The sequence below is a fragment of the Sturnus vulgaris genome, chromosome 4, assembly GCF_052056855.1.
Source record: "Sturnus vulgaris isolate bStuVul1 chromosome 4, bStuVul1.hap1, whole genome shotgun sequence".
NCBI lineage: Eukaryota > Metazoa > Chordata > Aves > Passeriformes > Sturnidae > Sturnus > Sturnus vulgaris.
Window position 1 is genome coordinate 13,874,943 of NC_142246.1, and position 19,616 is coordinate 13,894,558.

Consider the following 19,616-nt stretch of genomic DNA (forward strand, 5'->3'; position numbering starts at 1 on the left):
AGCTGTGAAATTATTATAAGTTACTTTTTGCTTTAGGTCCTAATAGTACTGTCCTCAGAACTACAAATAAACTAGTTGTAAGAGTATCACCCAGTGGAAAGACAGAAGGAAGATCAATGACCAACATACATTTTGCTGAAATATACAGTTTCTTAATATTCCACAAGTGAGCTGGAGAAAAAACTGGCCAAGCAACTTCAGAAATGGATACACACCACCAACATGAGATTCACCCATGCTATAAAATGCTCCAAAATGGATGGCACAGTAACAGAAAATGCCTTTCTACGACAAGACATTTCTTTGTCCAAAGGATAGCATATATGCTTTCTTTTCCCTATTGTCAGTTCGTATGAGTCTAAATGTATGAGAATGTAGTTCCCAAAAGGTAAACAGAAATTTTCCTGTCCTGAGAATTCTTTGCTGGAAGTGTTCCCCTCAGATTAAACAACTACAAAAGCATGTGGTTTTGCAACCTAACAAATAAGGCATAACACAGTGAAAGTAATCAAATTCAAATGAAAAGAAAGCATTCAAATGAAAAGTAACCATTTCCATCAGTAAAGCAATATAATCTGTTTAGGACAAGGAAAGTGGTTTTATTGCACGTTTGCTCAGTATTCCTTCTACACATTGGTTTCCTAATCGCAGACTTTGTCAAGAACCTGACTTTGTTCACTAATAGCAGCAGGGCTTAGGATGTTAGCAGTCTGTACTGCTTTAGAGAAAAACTGATGGCCTGTCAAAATTATCTGCTCTAGTTCAGTCTGAATTACTGGACATGGAAGCAAGAGGCAGAGAACAAAATATTATGACCTGTGCTGTGCAGACCAAGCCTGATTATGAAACAAAGCTTGTGGCTAAAATCTCTGAAACAAATCTTGGTCACACTGATGTCAAAAGCCAGACAGTACCACTCACAATGGAACTATACACTCAGTTTTAAATTTATGATTTTTCAGTTCCCTCTCAAAGTAGATCAGATCTTATCCTTCTCATATCTGTCAATGTGACAAAAAGTGTAGGATACTATTCCATGTAAACATCACAATTAAAATAATCCTTCTATGATCATTTATTTCAAAATTAAGAGATAAGGAGAGTTAACAGTTGTTTTGGTGACTGTGGAAGACCAAAACAGTGGATCTGTAAGTATGCTTCAATTTAAGAGAAACAATGTACAAGATATTTTTCTGTCCAGTTTGCTCTCTAGTGTCCTGCTTCCATTATTAGTTCGTTGCCATGCTCTAAGCTTAAAAATATGGAGAAACTGAAGTTTTGTTTCAGTGCCTTTGAAGGCAATGAGACTGCTTGGAACAAGTGAGGGTAAGTGTATATGGTGGGATTGTGACGTTGCTATAGTACTCTTTCATGAATAGTAATTACTCTGCAAGTGTGTAAAGCAGACAGGCCCAGTTGCATGAGGCTCAATGCAAGTTTTATGAACTGCAGAAAAGCATGATTAGTATGGGGGGAAAAACATGTTTCACACTTTTATTGTAAAGAACATGAGAATCTCACAGAAACTGCCAGAACAGATGTTCATAAATTGGGCCCTTAATCTGCAGCACTTTCCAGGTTTTAAGCTATATCCACTGGTCTGTAGAACATATTCCTCTCTTTTTAATATAATTCTTCTGTTTAGTTTTTTTAATAAATAAGTTTATGACTTTAGTAGTGTTGCCAGCTGTTCAATTTTGATTTACTGTCAGAGTCTGCTTTAATATATAGTGGCTTTGTGGCTTACCCATATAGATTACATTTTAAGCTTCAAGATATCACTATAAAGCAGCTGGAAAAAGTGCTGGCTGTGCTCAGAAACCAGCATTATTGCCCTAGTGATCAACCACTGAAACATGCAACTAGACCAGTAACCATTCCCTAATAAACTTTTGTATACACCATTCCCAAAATAAAACTCCAAAACTTACAGTGTAAAAGCAGGTCATCTTAACACGTGTACTTTAAGAAGTCAGTCCAATAAAATTGCTAAATTATTGATTAGGCAGTATATTAGTTGGCAATAGAGATCTCTACAATGACAGCTCTTTATTCTTCCTTTATATTGTTTCCTTTACTTCTACTGTACAGCTTGAGACAATTTAAGAAATAAAAGACTTTAGAACCGCTTTATATAGTACTTTCTAAAAATTTTCTTTAAAGAAGTACTGAATATTACTGGGAAAGAATTGTCAGTACTCTTCACACTGAACCATTTTTAACCCTACAGAATTACAATACAACCACGCTAGGCTTCTTTTATCCAGCATCTGCAAGTACACAGGGTAATGTTATTAAAATAAACTACCACAACAGTATACTTAGAATTAAGCAATGAATTAAACGAAAAAACTCTGGAAATTCTCTACAGCTGAACTAGTTCAGAATCAACAGTTAGAACTACTAGGGCTCTTTTATTACACTGAAAATTACTTTCCTGCTCAAAAATATTTCTTTTTTTCATATAAAACTAACTCTGTAAAAAAAAATTCTGACCAAGAGAACCAAACAGTTTGATTCAGAACAATCACTATGGTGCCTTGTGAGAGGGATTTTTTTTGCTTGTCTTACATTTTTATTTTCTCCCAAGTTTAGATTTGCCAGTTGTACAGTATCCATGCTGCATTTCCCTCACAAAGTCCTATCATACCTAAGGGGAAGGCAGACCTACATCATGGAAGATACAATGGGAAAAATAAAAACTAAACGAGCCTTCCTATACCAGGAGAAAAGTCTGCAGGAGAATGAAGAATGAAGAGAAGCACAAAAATTAACATCCCATGAGACACTGCAGTGGCATCTCCAAAATAAAATATGCCTAGCTTTTTCATAATGCTTTGGAAGGGAGATTAAGAAGTAGACTCCAAAATGCCACCATTTTTTACCTTATGAGCAGAACATAAAAATATTTTTGAAACAGTTCAGCTTAACAGCATGACCAACAACACCTACACACTGCTTTATTCTGCATGCCTAAACCAAATTACTTTCCAAAGTCTCCAGTAAATGTATGAAGCAAGGTTTTAGGAACTGAGGGTCTCTCTTTCTGTCCACGGTATCAAAAGTGTGCTATCTGTACAAATGTTGGTTTTTCCAGCCTTCATGTTAAATTATCTACCACAAAAAAAGATATGCTTGGTTGCAAAATCCAACAATTGAAAGTTGTCCTCAATACACATCATTATTATATCCCTGGATTTTTCCAAAGCAAGCCTTTCCCAAGACATTTTACTGTTCTGCATGTTCCATTCAACTGTTTAAGCTGTAGCTTTTCTTGAATTACTTCTTGTTTAGCATATGAAACAAAAAGCAATAGTCCTGATAGCAGTTTTTAAATAGTATGACCTAGGTATGATTGAGTTCTCCAGCCAAAGTCAGAAAGAGTTAATGTTATTCCTCTTTCTGTACACATATTTTAAAACTTTAATGAATTCTGCCATCACATACTAGCATTATACCAGTATGATATATTCCTATTACACATAATTAGGTAAATATATTGGACAATATTTACAACCAAAGAAAACCCTCATAGTATACAGATTAAAAAATGTAATCCAGAAGAATATTATAGATTAGGGGCTAGCATGAAAACACCAGAGTAAACTTGGAGTAGCTCACTAAACAAGCTCTAAATTTACACCCATGTCAATAACAAAAATTTTTATATTAAGCACTCTTTCTGGAAAAAAAAATAGAAACTATGTGCAATGTACATAAAAGCCTCCTCTTTTATGACCTTATTTTAAATAAATTAGATTACTAATTTACCATTCATCATCACTGTACTCCACCCTCCTTAACCAAGGCATTTTGGTAAATCTTAGTTGATTTTTAACTTAATTTAATGCTAAGTCTTAGTTCTCTCCTTCGAAAACAAGCATACTTTGAACTTATCCTCCAAACCACAATGGCTAGAAGCACAGAGTGTAAATAACAACAGTAACATTTAACTCTCTGCATTTAACCAACAGGTTAAATTTATCTCACTGCATTTATCTCAGTTATCTCTTTGATACTGGCTTAGTAGTTACTCCCATGGTAACATCTTCATAGTCTCATATTACACACACATAAGTAATGACATATCTTTTTTTACCTTTTTTTTTTTTCAAATACCATTTTTCCTGTCCAAAAATATGATCTATAAAATACACCAAAATAGAATGCAGAAAGAAACAGCGGCACAATTGGTACCTAATCAAGACGTACCTTCTCAAATACTGGAACAATGAAGAACTCATAACCGTAAGTGCTTAATATGCTTAAAGCTCTGTGAAAAAAGCCACACATTTAGCAGAGTACACATGTTCCTGTACTGAAATAGGTATCATAAACCCACAATGCCTCAGGAATGGAGCTCTAACTGTGGGCTAAACCCAAAATGATACCATTTATTTCCCCTTCTCTTGCAAAACCCCAATAAACATGATGATGTCCTGGCAATTACACCATTTAAAAATATACATACAATGTATTCTCTGTAATTTTACTTCTTTGTTCTTAAATCCGCATGCACATCTTTCACTCTATACCACAGAGTGAAGGTTACTATTATGATTATTCCCCATATTAGCATAGACTATCCCTCATTCTCTAAATTGGAGTAATACTTGCTTACTTACAATAAAAGTCCTAAATTTTTTTTTTTTGTTCATTGAAATCAGTAGAAAAAGCTGAAGTTTTCCCTGCTGATTAGGAATAAATTTCTCTTCCATGCTTTCTGCCCATACAGAGCATTAAATATATTCAACTACTACACACATTTCAGTTGAAGTTGCAGAGTACACATAAACATTGTATAACTGTTACTATATTTATGTCTGACTCTGAAACTCTGAAGCTTTAAAAAAATATTAGTTTACTGATTATCTAGCTTTTAAACAGAAAATAATGCTACAATAGTATTTGTCCTTTTGTCTATTTTGTCCAAAATCCAATACTAATGCCCTATTCACACTCGAAATTTGGTTATCCTCTCTCATCAACTTCCTTCAACAATATTATATGAGAATATATTTCCAAAGTAGCTAATGGAGACATTCCTACAAATCAATGTGCTGCAGTGATACAGAAATAAAAGCTTACTTCACTGTAATGATGCTTCCAGACTTCCCTCAAGTCAGGTGGTTAGTTGCAGTTAATGACCTGTGACATACCACACAAGTAGTCCTAAAAAGACTTATTATCCACTGCATGTGCAACAATATTTGCTTTATGGATGGCTAAATGAATGAAGACATTCAATGTAACTGTAAAAGTAAAATCAAAAGAAAACTTACAAGTAACATGTTTTCTTTGAGTAAAAGAGCTGTGAACATTTTCCATTAATACTTAACCTTTTGCTGGAGCAGTGCAACCACATATAATGCTTGAATCCATAAAGCCCAAGAGCTGCTCAGGGTTAACACTGATTAACTACCCCCAATCAGATATTATAACTTTTAAAAATATCAGAGAGTTTCTCTCCACTAATGAAATCAGAATTGCATTTATGTCGTGTGGCAAAGGTAGGAGCAGGACAACTGGTAAAGAAAAGAATTTCTGTCCTGTTTTAAAAATAGGTATCTTTTTTCAATCCAATAAAACAGACATGAATTTGACTGGGTTTTAAAACTATGTATACTATGCTCCACTGACTTCTATTAATATACTAATAGAAAAGAATAGCAAATTAATCTAAAATAAGCTCCAATCCAACAGCACAATATCTCCCATGACTCTCAGACTGTGCAGACATTCACACATTTTCTGTTTATAATTTTTTTCATTTACTAGACTCAGCTTTTGTCCACCATATGTCCACCGTAGATTAACTATTCCCTTAGGTACAATTAAGGGCTTTCCATTTGTTGTAAGAAGACCTAAGTATGAAGGACGCAGCCAGAAAAAACATTTCTACCTAAACCAAAAACAGAAGCACATTCAGCCTGAACTATAGTTTATGCAGCATCTTTTTTATTGGGCGTATGTCTACATTGCTAAATAAACCACAGACAAAATCCATGGAAACAGTAAGAGATCTCTCAGCATTTCATTTGTGTATTATTATAAAAATATGATACATATACTGTTCTAACTTTTGTATTTAAACAGTTTACTTCTATTTGCATTTTTAGATGACATCTCTACAGGTTTTTCTCAATTTAAGCATAACTGTTAGGGAATGAGAATATATTCACTGGCACTTCTGTAGCACTGGTGTTTGAGTCCAACTAACTAACAACTGTCTACCAGGTCCTTGAACTGGGTTGTGGCTCTTGGTTAGTCAAAGCAGGCAAAACTCAAGTTTTGTTTCACAAAACAAAAACCTCAACTGAAGCCTTAAGGTTTTACATGTAGGAAGAAGAAACAAGTTTATTCATTGTCACTAAAATTTTAAAAAGTGTAGCATAAGAACTGTATATTTGTTGGAATAGTTCATGACTATTCTCACTTTCTTGTTAAAGCACTGTATGACCCAAATGAGAGAACATTATTTTCTGCAGATAGTTTACACAGATCTAAACTGCCCTGGTTCAAATAAATGCAAATTCATTGATTTTCATTGATTTCATAGAACTACACCTGTTTATGACAGGGCTCTGTCTAGCTGTACAAATCTCAAACTCAGACAAGTGGTACAACAGTAACATATCTTCTGTGTGCAAGCTGCATATATTGTTCAGCTTCAACCCTGTAAGGAACCCCAGACTGCAGAAGAACACAAATGAAAAAGCAAGCTCACTACTAACTAATGCTACCTGTGCTTAACACAGGCATTTAATACGGATTATTAATTATCTTTTGAGCAGCATGAGAGAAAGGATTCACCACCAAAAAAATATACTGTATACATGCTTCAATAATGGCTGCAGCACTCTAAGGAAGTCGAAAAGTCTAAAAATTTGCCTTTAACCAGGTTGCTTATCAGCTTCTATGTCCACTGCCTTCTCATCCAATAGATCATTTTGTGAAGGATTCTGAAAGAAGGATCGAAGTAAAACATGGGCTGATTTGCAACCCTTTGCAGCAGAATGGAATACACACGCACAGATCCTTGTAATCTTTCCTGCCAGGTGTTTTCCCTTCACAGACAATACAATATGGCAAGGTAAATACTACACAAGAGCAATAAACTTTCCTTCATTTGTTCTGTATAATGTTCTGTAAGCTCAGACCCTTTCCAAAGAACCGCACTTGAGGCTCAAGTTCTGTCTACTAATCACAGTTTAGACTTGTCCACATGGCAATTTAACAGACATCATTAAATAGATCGCTTCAGCATGGATGGTACCCAGAACTATCAATGTTAAGCTAAGAATTATTTAGGATCAAAATATTGCAAGATTTTGCTTGCAGACAAGCCAGGTAATTTTCTCACTCGAAAATGTGTGTGCTCCTAGGTTACTCCCACTGCTAAAGTAATACAGAGTACATTGAGACACTGGTTTGGACATACAATATAATGGTGAATAAAAGATCATTTTCACATGTGGTTTTCCCTTCCATTAATTTAAGTTTCTTGTTAAAAGTAATTTTTAATAAAGTTACCGGACCATTGAAACAAATAAATCCATAAGACTGCAATTTTCTATTAATCTTACAAGCTGGTTGAGACAAACATTCTGTATATGTTTTAAAACAGGGTATCATTCTACATTTATTCAAATGAGTTGGTAAACTGACCGTAGCACAGGACAAGGTTTTCTTTTTAAGGGAGCCTCTGCATGTAAGTAGTTTACTCTCCAATCCCAAGAGCATGTATAAGGCTCAATGACCAGACCTGCTGTTGGGTACATAGGAACTTTAGTTTAATCAGGCATAAGACTCTAAAGAGCAGGGGTCTTTGCATTAGCTGCTCTACACTTGCCTTAATTACAGGTGAAGGACTTTTGAAGGGCAAGCCCACAGGAAGCAGAAGAACAGAAAAGGCAGGGAGGTCGGGAGAGACAAGAGAATGATTACATAGCTCTGAATTTAAATAAATCAGATTATCAAAGTGAGTATTGATGAAGACATTTTCTGAGTACAACAGAGGAGACTAAGTATATAATGCAGCAACATCTAAAAGCATACTAGGCAAGTGCCATGACCAGCCAGATTCACATTAGTACACAGTACACCAAATGTTAATTTGCATCTGGGCTGGAAAATGTTTCTTTCTGTGCTCAGATAAGATAGGTAAAAACATTTTATGTTGTATGTAAGGGCAAGTTAAAGGGTACACTAAAATGTAACCTTTAAACTTCACAATGCAACAGCATACCACTTCCTGTTCAGAGATAGCACTCCAAGATCAATTAATCATGGCTAAGACGAACAAACGGTCAACATTCTTAATTAGTGTTGATGCATTCTCCTCTGTGCCCTCATCTGTCATGAAGATTGTTTAAAAATCTGAGTTATTAGTCTTTATTGAGGAGTGGATCTGGTTAATATCTCTAAGAACAGAAATCATTCATCTAGCCACTATACACCGGTACCTGATAATTCCTACCCCTTATATAAGCTACAGATAACCACCGCCCTAAGACCATCTTGGTAGCTATAAATCAAAATGAGTATAGCTCCCATGCAACCTGGGTTAATTTTTGTTTACAATATATCCACTGAAAATGCTGGTATGACACTTGAGGAGACTGCTTATAGATTAGTGCAGAAGAAAATATATAAAGCAGTCAAGGTAGAAAGGAAGAAAACACATCAGTCATACAAAACATGGTAACCCTCTCTAATTCACACTTAATGACTAGAAGATCCATTGTGATCACTGAACTTTATCAATACCCAACTTAAGCAAAGATCCTAAGTGCACAAAACACAAATCATTCACTTGATAACTAGAGTTTCATTTATACCATACAAATCAAAGTATTTGACAGCAACATATATACAAAAGTTTTGAGTTGCTGTATAGAAACTCTAAAACATAAGTTAAAATTAACAGTAAGGTTAACTCCCCAATTAGCAGTGCAAAGCAAGTGGCACTAGCAACACAGATATAAGCACACTTCAAAATATACTTTATATTCAATAAGAATAAAATAACATAATGTAAGTTACTAAGAAAGTCAAATTTAAGATTCAATATCAGCTGTAAAGTTCAGGATTATTAAGATCTTATGACTTATAACTAACAGGAAAAAATAGTTCTACATTAAATTTTGTAATTCCTTCTGTTGTTCACCAAATGCACAGACAAAAATCTGTGGAAAGACAATTGATAGTTGAACATAGGTGCAGAAAGCAGTTCTGGGCAAGATCTTGATTCAGTTTTTTATTCTCTCTGAACAAATGTGTAGGACAAACTATGGAAAAGAAGAAAAAAGGTACAGGAAGGAAAAAGGAATGAAAATTGAAACTAAGCACCCAGGAGGAACCCAGACAGCTTAAATAAAGTACTAATTTTACAACGGAGATCTGCATCTCTGAAGCTCTTGCTCTCCCATTAATTTTTAATAACTTAGTGGCCAATGACAGTCCTTCATTTTAGCTACTACTGAATAACAAAAAATAAATAAATAAAAAAGAAAGAAAGAAAAAAAAAACAACAAAAAAAACCAAACAAATAAACAAGAAAAAATGAAAAAGAAAAAAAAAAAAAAGAGACGTGGCAAGGCCCAGAATTCCAGAGTTTAGGTGTCAATTCATACTGCTCTATTATTTTCAAATAAATCTCTGATAGATGAGATACCAGCAAATGACTGGAGCTTTTTAAGTAGAAATTATCTTTCTTTCCAATGTTTCATGAGTAAATCTTAACCTCTTACAATCACAACAGGACATTTTAATAGCTTGATACCATTCTGAAGCTAATTATCACGCTTTAAACAGACACAGCAGCTTACTGTGTTCATGCTGCTACTCTATTGCAAGGCACAATAAACCAGAAGAGTGAAAACAAGTACTGATTCATTTAAATCAGCTCTGAACAATTTCTTCAAGTTTTATGGTATACTAGAGAAATCCCTGCAAACTTAAAATTTAACAGAATGACTACAAATTGATAATAGAAACCACTAATAAATTATCTGTAAAACTGCACGACTTAACAGCAGTGAACAATTATGCACCATATACTGCTATGTATCAAATAATTTGTTTTCAGTGACAAAATTGCCCAGGGAAATTATTTTCATTTAATAGAATTCAAGTGTACAGTTTTCTGTATCATATTGTATAGAAAAATATTTTTGTTTTCTTCCAAACTATAGCTTCATCCCTACAGAGAATCCAGGTATAGTTCCCCCAAAACCGAAAAAAATGCACATGTATTTTAGACAGTATTAGTAAGAGAAAACAGACAAAGGACAGTCCAGTTAAGTAACTAACTTTAAGCCAAAGTTTCAAAACAGAGGCTGACCTTCCAAATTCTTATCAAGGTATGTAAAGACTGGCCCAAAGCTTTCCAGTTGCTATAAATGAGAATAACTGCATTCTTGGCAAATTTTAAAAGCTTTTATCAGAAAGAAAGTTAAGTGTGAGAATAACTTGCCTGTAGATATTGACATTTCTAGTCTTCCAGTGAGCTTACCTGGATATTTTCCTAAAAGACATGCACAGCTCAAAAAATCCAAGTACAATCCTGAGACAGAAACCACTCACTAGAGTATTTCTCCTGAATGATGCATGAGGTCAAGAAAGTTCATCAATTCATCAAATGGCTTTTCCTGGCTCTTAACCTATTATTGCTCTTACATTGCATATGAGTGTTTTATCACTTACTAAGTAAAGAAGTTGAACAGAGTGATTCCTCCTTAATAATTTGTTAGTACTAGTAGTTTTATCTCTTCATAATACATGAGAGTCAACACCATGCTTCTATATAAACACCTTGTTTTCAGTTTATGTAAGCAGAAGCCTCGTTACACTTTCACAAACTATTAACTTCTTAGTATTGGGGTGGAAGCCCTCCTAGATATTGTTATCCTACTATAGAATTCAAAAAAGGAATATATTTTCAAAGTCTAATTTTTAGCATGCTGAAATAAGGCAAAAAATCCCCTCTGTAAACAGGATCCCCTGTATGCTCAATATGTGCAACAGCAACAAACATTCTTTGCATCACATGAAATCAATATTTTGCTGCTTTTCTTCATACACAGCTTCTGAATGAAAAAAAGGCAGCAAGCACAGTTCCTTCAGCTGCTATTTTCATAAAATGAAAGTCCTATCACTAGTCAGTCAGTCTTTATCTGAAAACTCACCTAGGAAACCACATTCTATTTACAGATGCTCTCAAGAAAACACCTGGATATTAAGATTTGCAGGCATGTGTACGTGGAAAAATAAAGGAAACAAAATGCCTCCAAAATGAAACAATGTATCATTTTCTATAGCCTATTGTGCCAGTTCAGCAAAGGAACATTTTTTTATGCTATGTTACAGTGTATCTTACTGCAAATAGTAAGATTTGCAAAACTCCATCTCGAAGTCCAATTTTGAGGCAAAATAGAAACCAGTGAAAAATATTTTTCATTTGAATTTCAACAGAATCTGTATTATTGACTCTGGTCTGCTAGAGTACAACACTGTCAGTGTTACACTTTCAGAAGTGCTATTTATATATTGTAACTCTAAGACGTTCTCTGTTTTCTTCACAGGAAATTAGTCTTTCATAATTAATGTCATAAAATGTTACAGCATCACTGTAGCAAATACTACAATTAATGGTTCTGAATGAAAGTGTTGTCTCTATATTGTTTTCAAATGATTTTAAAGAATTCTAATCTGTTGGATAAGGTCCTTTACTCGGATTTATTCATGATATGGTCACTGTAACATAGAAACAAATTATTTGGAAAGTGAAAAAAAACCAAATCTTTTTCTGTTGTTCAAACAAATTAATTTATACTGTTTTAAAATTACGTACCTGCTTCAACCATTTGTTTCTAAAATTTGTATATGTTGCTTTAATCATCTTCAACATTAAAAGGGGTAAGAAAGCCAGGATCAAGACATCAGATATGCTAATAAGGATGTTTGTGTCAGACTTTTTAGTTGGAAATGGGGAAATCTGGAATTCATCTAATTAGGAAAATATTGAAGTGATGATTACATAAAGCGACAAATTTTGGTGGTCAAAAGAAAACCATTATATCACACTTACGTGATCACAAACAGGTTTAAAAAAATCCCAAAACAACACAAAGTAAGTCACCTGATATGCACAACTACAGATAACATAAAAAAAAAAAGTCTGAAAAGCAACTCCTAAGTATATACCTAATGCATAGTATAGTTTTTTTAACATATACCAGTGGTTAATCCAGCAGTCTCTTAACATACAGAACCACGAAATATACCTTTTACTACCTCCAGATATGCTCCCCCAGGTCTCCATGCCTCTATCCTGGAGCCCTATCAAACTCAAACATGGGCGAGTGATCTCTACTCCTGCACGCTGCTCTCCAAGCAAAGAGCACACAGGGAGAGAGGCTGCAGGCTAGGCAAAGCAGAATGCAGCAAGTCCTATAATATAACCAATCTGCCCAGAGCCAGAATCCTGAAGTAACCCAAATATGTCATCTGTACACAGCAAAAACACACAAAATAGTATTTAGTTCCATTTTGCTAAACATATATACCTTATGTAATTTCTTTAATAGCAAACCACATCCAGAGTATTTCAATTAATATGTAAATATGAGTAACTTACTTTTATTTCCAACCAAGGCCACAAGTGGCTGTCTTTCTGATTCTTCATTCACTTTTTTTACCACATTATACCAGTCTTCCAAATTTTCAAAACTCTGGCCATTGGTAATATCATAAACCAAGAGAATACCCTAAATAAAAAGATATGTTTAAAATGTTACAGATTGTAAAAGACTTGAATATGGTAAGATTTGCATCAGTCTAAGTTATTATTGTCATAAAATAGAGCATTAACAAATAATAGCATCATATCTTTCAAGCATCAGTTAAAAGGAATTATAAATTTCTATACCATACACGATATTACAGTATTACTCCTGCATGTGTTCCAAATTCACATTTCGGAAAAAAAAAATGGCAGCAGAGTCAAGGTGACAATTAGTTATATCAGAAATATTACAAATTGTATATATTTTATGATAAACCCAAAATAGCATTTCACACTAATAAGATAAAAATTACACTGGAGAAGGATTTTTATTTTAACTAATATTAGTTGCAGTTTCAATGTTCCCTAAAGGCCAGATTCCATTCCTTCAGTGTCGTAGAAGATAAGTAAAAAGTATTGGCAAGCTTTAAACTTTCAAAAGAGAACGCAAAGACATGGTGAGAACTCAAAAAAGATTCCCATATATTTCAGAGGTTTTGGGCCAAGCTACAGGTGACAAATACTCAAAAGTAGACACTGCTGATGATTCCTCAGCAGAACAATATCCAATATTATAAAGCACAGCCTGTTAACAGACCAAATATCCCCATCCCCCCCACAATTCTACAATCAGCTCTCAGATCCTACTGAGCCTTCTGCCCCTGCTTTCCACTACACCCTAATAAAGTCAGAATTGGCTTCAGTCACACTTGTTCTCATGGAGCTCACATCTGCCAAAAAAACCCTACATCTGCACACTGTTTCTCACATGAAATATTCACAAATATTCTGAAAAAACAATAAGATTCATACAAAAATAGCTGGGTCAATGACCTACTGTCAATAGAAAAGATTTTTTAATTTTTTTCAGGCATTTTTCAAGGCCCGGTTTTAACTGATTGCTAAAAGGAGTGCCTTAGATCACAAAACAGAGTGTGCAATTACTTGATAATTTCACATTTCACAATAAACTAGTATAGGCTGCAAGACTATTTGAGGAAGAGTTTAGATTTTATGATGACAGTGTAAAAATAATAAGATGCAATTAATTAAATACCATGGCAAGTTCAAAGGAAGCAAGAATCTAGTGCACAATAGGAAGCATCTGGCTTTGTAGCAGGTTCCATAGAATAGGATCAAGGAGTTGCAGCTCACAGCTGAGTATGTGAAGCTTATTTTGCAAATATCACACTGGTATAAAACATTCCAGGTGAAATAATGCATCCATCTTTGGACACTTGAATGTCAAAAAAGGGTACACCAGAAGAAACCAGTAACCATGTCATAGGTTTGAAAAACATGACTGATATGACAAAAGTGGAAAAAAAAAACCTGACTGCTTCAACAAGCGCATGACTTATGGCAGGCATGATGATGTTGGTACAAGTTTTAAGAGAAGATAAAAGGAGTTCTCTTTGTATAAGCTTTTATACATAGTTTGCAGAAGCCACTAAACTGGGAAGACCAGCCAATGTTCCCGAGGGCAGGGTTACCACAAAGGGGTATGCAGACATGCTCAAGGAATGGGTGAACAGGAACCTTTCAACATTCAACAAGGATAAGTGCAAAGCCCTGCAGCTGGAAGGAATGAATACAGGCTGAGGCGAGCAATACATGACTGGCTTGGGAGCAACTGGAAACGACCTGCAGGTCTTGTCAGAGAGCAGGCCAATTTCGAGCCAGCAACATACCCTGGCAGCAAGGATGGACAACATGATCCTGGGCTGCATTAGCAGAAGTACAGCCACCAGTCCAGGGAACTTCTCTACTCAGCACTTTTTGGTTCATATCTAAAAGAATACATCCAGTAAGAACACATCTTTAGGCTCCTCAAGACATCAGAAAAGTGGAGTAACTTCAGCAGACCAGCAAGATGATCAGAGGCTGGAGCACTTGTTTTATGAGGAAGAGATGAACAAACTCAAAGTCTCCAGTATGGAGAGGAAGCGGCCCTGGGAGGACCTAAAAGCAGCCTTCCCATACCCATGAGGAAGCAATGAAAGAGATGGAGCCAGGCTCTTCACAGTAGTGCATAGCAGGATAAAACCCAGTGGGCATAAGCTGAAATAAGACAAATTCAAACCATATCTAATGAAAAGCATTTTCATCATGAGGAAAATAAAGCAGGTTGACCAGAGGTTGCTCAGTCTCCATCCTGAGAAGTTTACATAGCAGGAACTCGATACATCCTTGAGCAGCCTAGTTCCTTCTCTCAGTTGACCCTACTTCGAGAGTGTTTTACTACCGACCTCCTGGCACCCTTCCACCCTGAACTTTCTTACAAACCTGGGATCAATACAATATCTAGCGATAGGTTTAACTCACAGCAAGAAGATTACAGCAAGAGTACATACTAAAAACAAGCAAACAAAACAAAAAATGGAGACTGTAAGAATAGCAAAGCTCTGAAATACACCATCTAAAACAGTTACCAAGACTGAAAAATTTTTCAAGGTTACTAAAAGTCATTACACAAGGATAGCTTTGAAGGAGGGCAACAGATCCTACTGAGATCCCCCCCCAATTCCTAGTTTCTTATGACAGCAATACCAATCTATCTCATTTCCTGCAATGTTATAAACTCCTTGGCAAATCTGAGTTTTTGTTCCTTATATTTATATAGTTACTATTAATTTCTAAGGAACAGCTTTCATCAATTCCTTCACGGATACTAAGAATTATGACACTCAACCCCTTGCTATCTTTCCTTCTTTACCAATCAAATCTAATATTAAACATTCACTTCCCTCCTCCAATTTTGGTACCATTTATTCCTTAATATTTTGCATCTCTAAGTTAATCTTAGTTAATTTTTCCTATTTTTATAACTACCCAAATGCCTGGGCACATATATAATTGTCTCACAATCTAAGTTTTGCTCTAGGAAGGACATACTTGTGTTATTAAATTCTCAGTGGAAAAGAAATTCAATCTAAAGGATAGGTATGGTACAGGTTAAAAAAAAAAAAACAGCCATAATGCAGAAAGTTGTAAATGAGAAAAGAGCACACGGCAATACTTCTTTCACCAGCTCAGTTCTCTCACGAACTTGCAGAAGAGCAGATTATCTAAACCATCTTCAGCACTAATCAGAGTTTGATGGAGAAAAAATAAGTGTGAGCATTTAAGGTTAGTCAACTCTTTCTAACCAATTCTCCATCAAAATTCTACTCTGCTTCATGTCCTCTAGACAATTATAGACTACCTACCCCTTTGGATGAAAGGGTATTCACAGTGGATTTACCAGCAAAGAAATCATTTAACAAAGCTGGCAACTAGAGCTGACTTAACTTCCTTTTGGTTCCTTTCTCTGTGATCTAAAACACTGCTTCTAAAGACATTCTTTTCTTAAACATTTTTTTTAGTCTTGTCAATATTTGCTGCACTTAACAAACAAAGATGGAGTTATAACATCATAGAGATGCAAAAAAAGGCAGCATGGCATGCAGGTCATAAAGAATACTTTGTGCTTAGATTTTCACAACAGCACTTTCTACAAGCAACTTACATACAATAGTATGCTATAGATAATTAATGAAGTCATTACTTAGTCACAACTCCATGGCTAAAATTTATTTCACCTCTCTTTTATTTAATAGAGAAATCCATAATTGCTTTAAAAAAAAAACTATTATTTTCCACAAATTTACAGTATATGGAGTACAGACCAAAGAGACAACATAAAAGCTGTTGTTTCCCTATTATGTGTGAGGAATTAAGGAGGAAAATTAACACTGGCATTTTTACACAAAAGTACTGTATTTCCCTGCCATGAAAAAGGTTTGAAACACATGGTGGACGACATGCCAAGAACAGCACATTGATTCTCTAGTCTCCAGCAACATGGCAAATAGTCCCTGCTTGCATAATTACACTCTAGTATGAGAGACATTTTGCCTACATTATTGCATATGTGAGTGCTTTTTGTTTTGGAATTATAGAGCATTTTCAAAAATAGGTCACTGGAAACTGAGAATATTGCAGAAATTATTTGCTGCTCCCTGGAGAAAGCAGAGTCTGCAGTACTCCCATTAACAAGCCAATTTATGATGTAACATATGCCAGATCTTAAAGATAATTTAAACTAGATATGTGGGTAGGGGCAGCAATTACAGGTAAGATATGGGAGTGCTTCTGAAAGATTTACCACGCAAACAGCAGCAGCATTATTTCAAAACTGAAGTGCTAGTATGGAAGTGTTGTAACCAGGCTATATATTCATACGGATAATCAAAATTTAAGACGTGCCAAATCTATGTCAAGATCTGTCACAACAAAAGGAAGCTAGAGAAAACTATAACTAAAAACATATGTTTTCTTCTTCATTTATCCTCAGCTACCCTCCATCCTATGACTAACATTTTCATCAAGGAACTGAACTTTTGTATTTTCCTTAGAAGTCAGGCCAAAATTCTAGAGTATTTTTTCTAGTCACAGAATATTAATTTAGTAAAGACAAACTTAATTGTTGCAGAAATGTGCAATGAAAACAGAGGTTTTTGCAAATGAAAGCACCTTACAGTCCACACATACTTAACCACTGCTGTCTTTGCTGATACTGAGGACATGGTCACTCGGATACATGCGATTAAGTTGCCCTAATTGATTGATTTACTCTTTATCAGTACAGCTCTGGCAACTGACTACACAAAGCATCTCTTAACTGTGAGATAAATGTGGTAGTTTAAAATAGCTTTTAGTCCGTGTTGATTATTAGCATCTTTTATTCATTAAGAACAGAGGCCTCTTCTTTTCCCCACACCTTGCAGAGTCTTTCTGCCTCACCAGTGAAATTCAGCCACCAAGGTGGGATGTAGCAACTACATTGTTCTAAATGAGCAATATCAGAGGAAAAAATGAAAAATGTGCAGGTGGGAAGCAACTGCTTCAAGACAGAAGTGAATTGCAATTTCTCCAGCTGTAACCAACACAAGTTCTCATGCTCAAATCCACCATTCTTATTTTAAAACATGGCACAAGAAATATGGGATCTCAATCAAAATATAGCATCTTAGCAGTAACCTAATCAAAAGATCTATCCTAGAGAATTGATTCATCTCTCATTAGAGAGAAAGAAACCTCCAGTGGCAAGTTTTTGCAGTGAAGTATAGATGGATGTTCCTCTTACTATTGCTGATATCCTGATCAAATTTCAACCAAGATCAGGTGAACTGTAGACCATAATCTTTTCAGTTGCTGGAGATTCTCTAAACTTCCATCTCCAGCTGGCCATAGGACTTTAGAAGTAGGCCTACCATACACATAGATTTCTGAGCACAAAAATAAGAATCCAGGAGCTTACGATTTCTGAATCTCACAGTGATCAAATAGATGGAAATCTACACAAGGCTATGGATATCTGCAAATACTCGATACAGACACAGCACATACCATAAGTATGCTACAAACAATTCCATGCATGTACCTTAAATCTGAATTATTTAGATTTGAAGAATAAATAGACAAACACAATTGCTGTGACAGATCCAAATAATCTGCTTTATCTGTATCTGTACCACTTGTGTACGTTATAAACAAGATATTTAAAATCCCAGCTGCACCACACATGCTGACCAAGAGCAACACACTACAGGCACATACACTTTTTTTGTAGCAACCTTCACTCAAGTTATTTCAATATTTTAAAGGCTCTCTTGCACTAGGGAACCCCATACTAAACACAGAACTCCAAACGTAGTCTCAAAAATGTCAGAGAGCATGATATTCACTTTCCTTGGTTTAAATACTTCATTCTTACTAACACAGCTCAGTACTCAATTAGCTTTTACTGTTGCAAGGATGCATTGCAAACTCCTATTCAACTGTTTTTTACCTCAATAAGACATCCATCCAAGAGCTTTTTCCTCCAAAGTCATTTCACAGAATAACTGAGGTTGGAAGGGACTTCTAGAAGTCATTTGATTCAATGCTTCTGTTCAAGCAGTGTCACTCAGTCAGCTGCCCAAGACCATGTCCAGATGGCATTTGAGTATCTCTGGGGATGGAGACTCTACAACCTCTCTGGTCAACTTGTGCCAGCTCTTAGTCATCCCCACTGTAGAAAACATGTTCCCTGGTGTTCAGAAGGAATTGCCTGTGTTTCAGTTTGTGCCCATTGCTCTGGTCCTATCAATAGACACTAAACAAAAAATCCTGGTTCTCTCTTCATTGCATCCTTCCTGCATAGTGTATATATATTGATTAGCCTTCTATTCTCCAGGCTCAGCAGTCACAGCTCTCTCAGCCTTTGCTCATTAGAGAAATGTTCCAGACCATTAATCACTTTTGTGGCCCTTCACTGCACACTCTCCAGTTGATTCTCAACTACATAAGATTATTCTGTACCAGGTGCAGGACTTGGCATCTGTCATCAGTTGAACCTCACAAGGTTTCTGTTGGGCCACTCCTTCAGTTGGTCATGGTCTCTCTCAGCTTTACCCTCCAGCACAGTGACCATTTCTCCCCAGTTTGGTGCTATTCATAAACTTACAAACAATGTTTTGTTCCATTATTAAAAAAAATTAGTAAAAGACACAACTCCAGTACCAATCTTTAAGAAATAACTTATAATCAGGCATCAGTAAGACACTGAGCTACAGACCTTTAAATCCAGCTGTCCATTCAGATGTTCAGTAAATTTACAGTCCAATCATGGCACCTGCATCTCTACATATTTTAATAATATTATGGAAGATTGTCAAAGGCCCTGCTGAAGTGAAGATAAATTACATCCACTGCTCTCCTGTCCACAGAGCTAACCATCTAACCACAGACAGCAATCAAGTTGGCTGTACACATTTTACCCTCACCAACTCCATGATACCTCTTC

At 35.5% G+C, this 19,616-nt stretch overlaps 1 protein-coding gene across 3 annotated transcripts in view; it reads right to left on the reverse strand.

The window, feature by feature from the left end:
* Positions 1 to 19,616, reverse strand: part of RAB28 (RAB28, member RAS oncogene family) — a 63,056-nt gene that overhangs the window by 29,061 nt on the left and 14,379 nt on the right. For all 3 annotated transcript variants that reach the window (XM_088163157.1, XM_088163158.1, XM_014883198.2), the window contains exon 4: positions 12,641 to 12,770. In XM_088163157.1, coding sequence (XP_088019283.1) covers positions 12,641 to 12,770 — 130 coding nt within the window. The remainder of the gene's footprint in view (positions 1 to 12,640; positions 12,771 to 19,616) is intronic.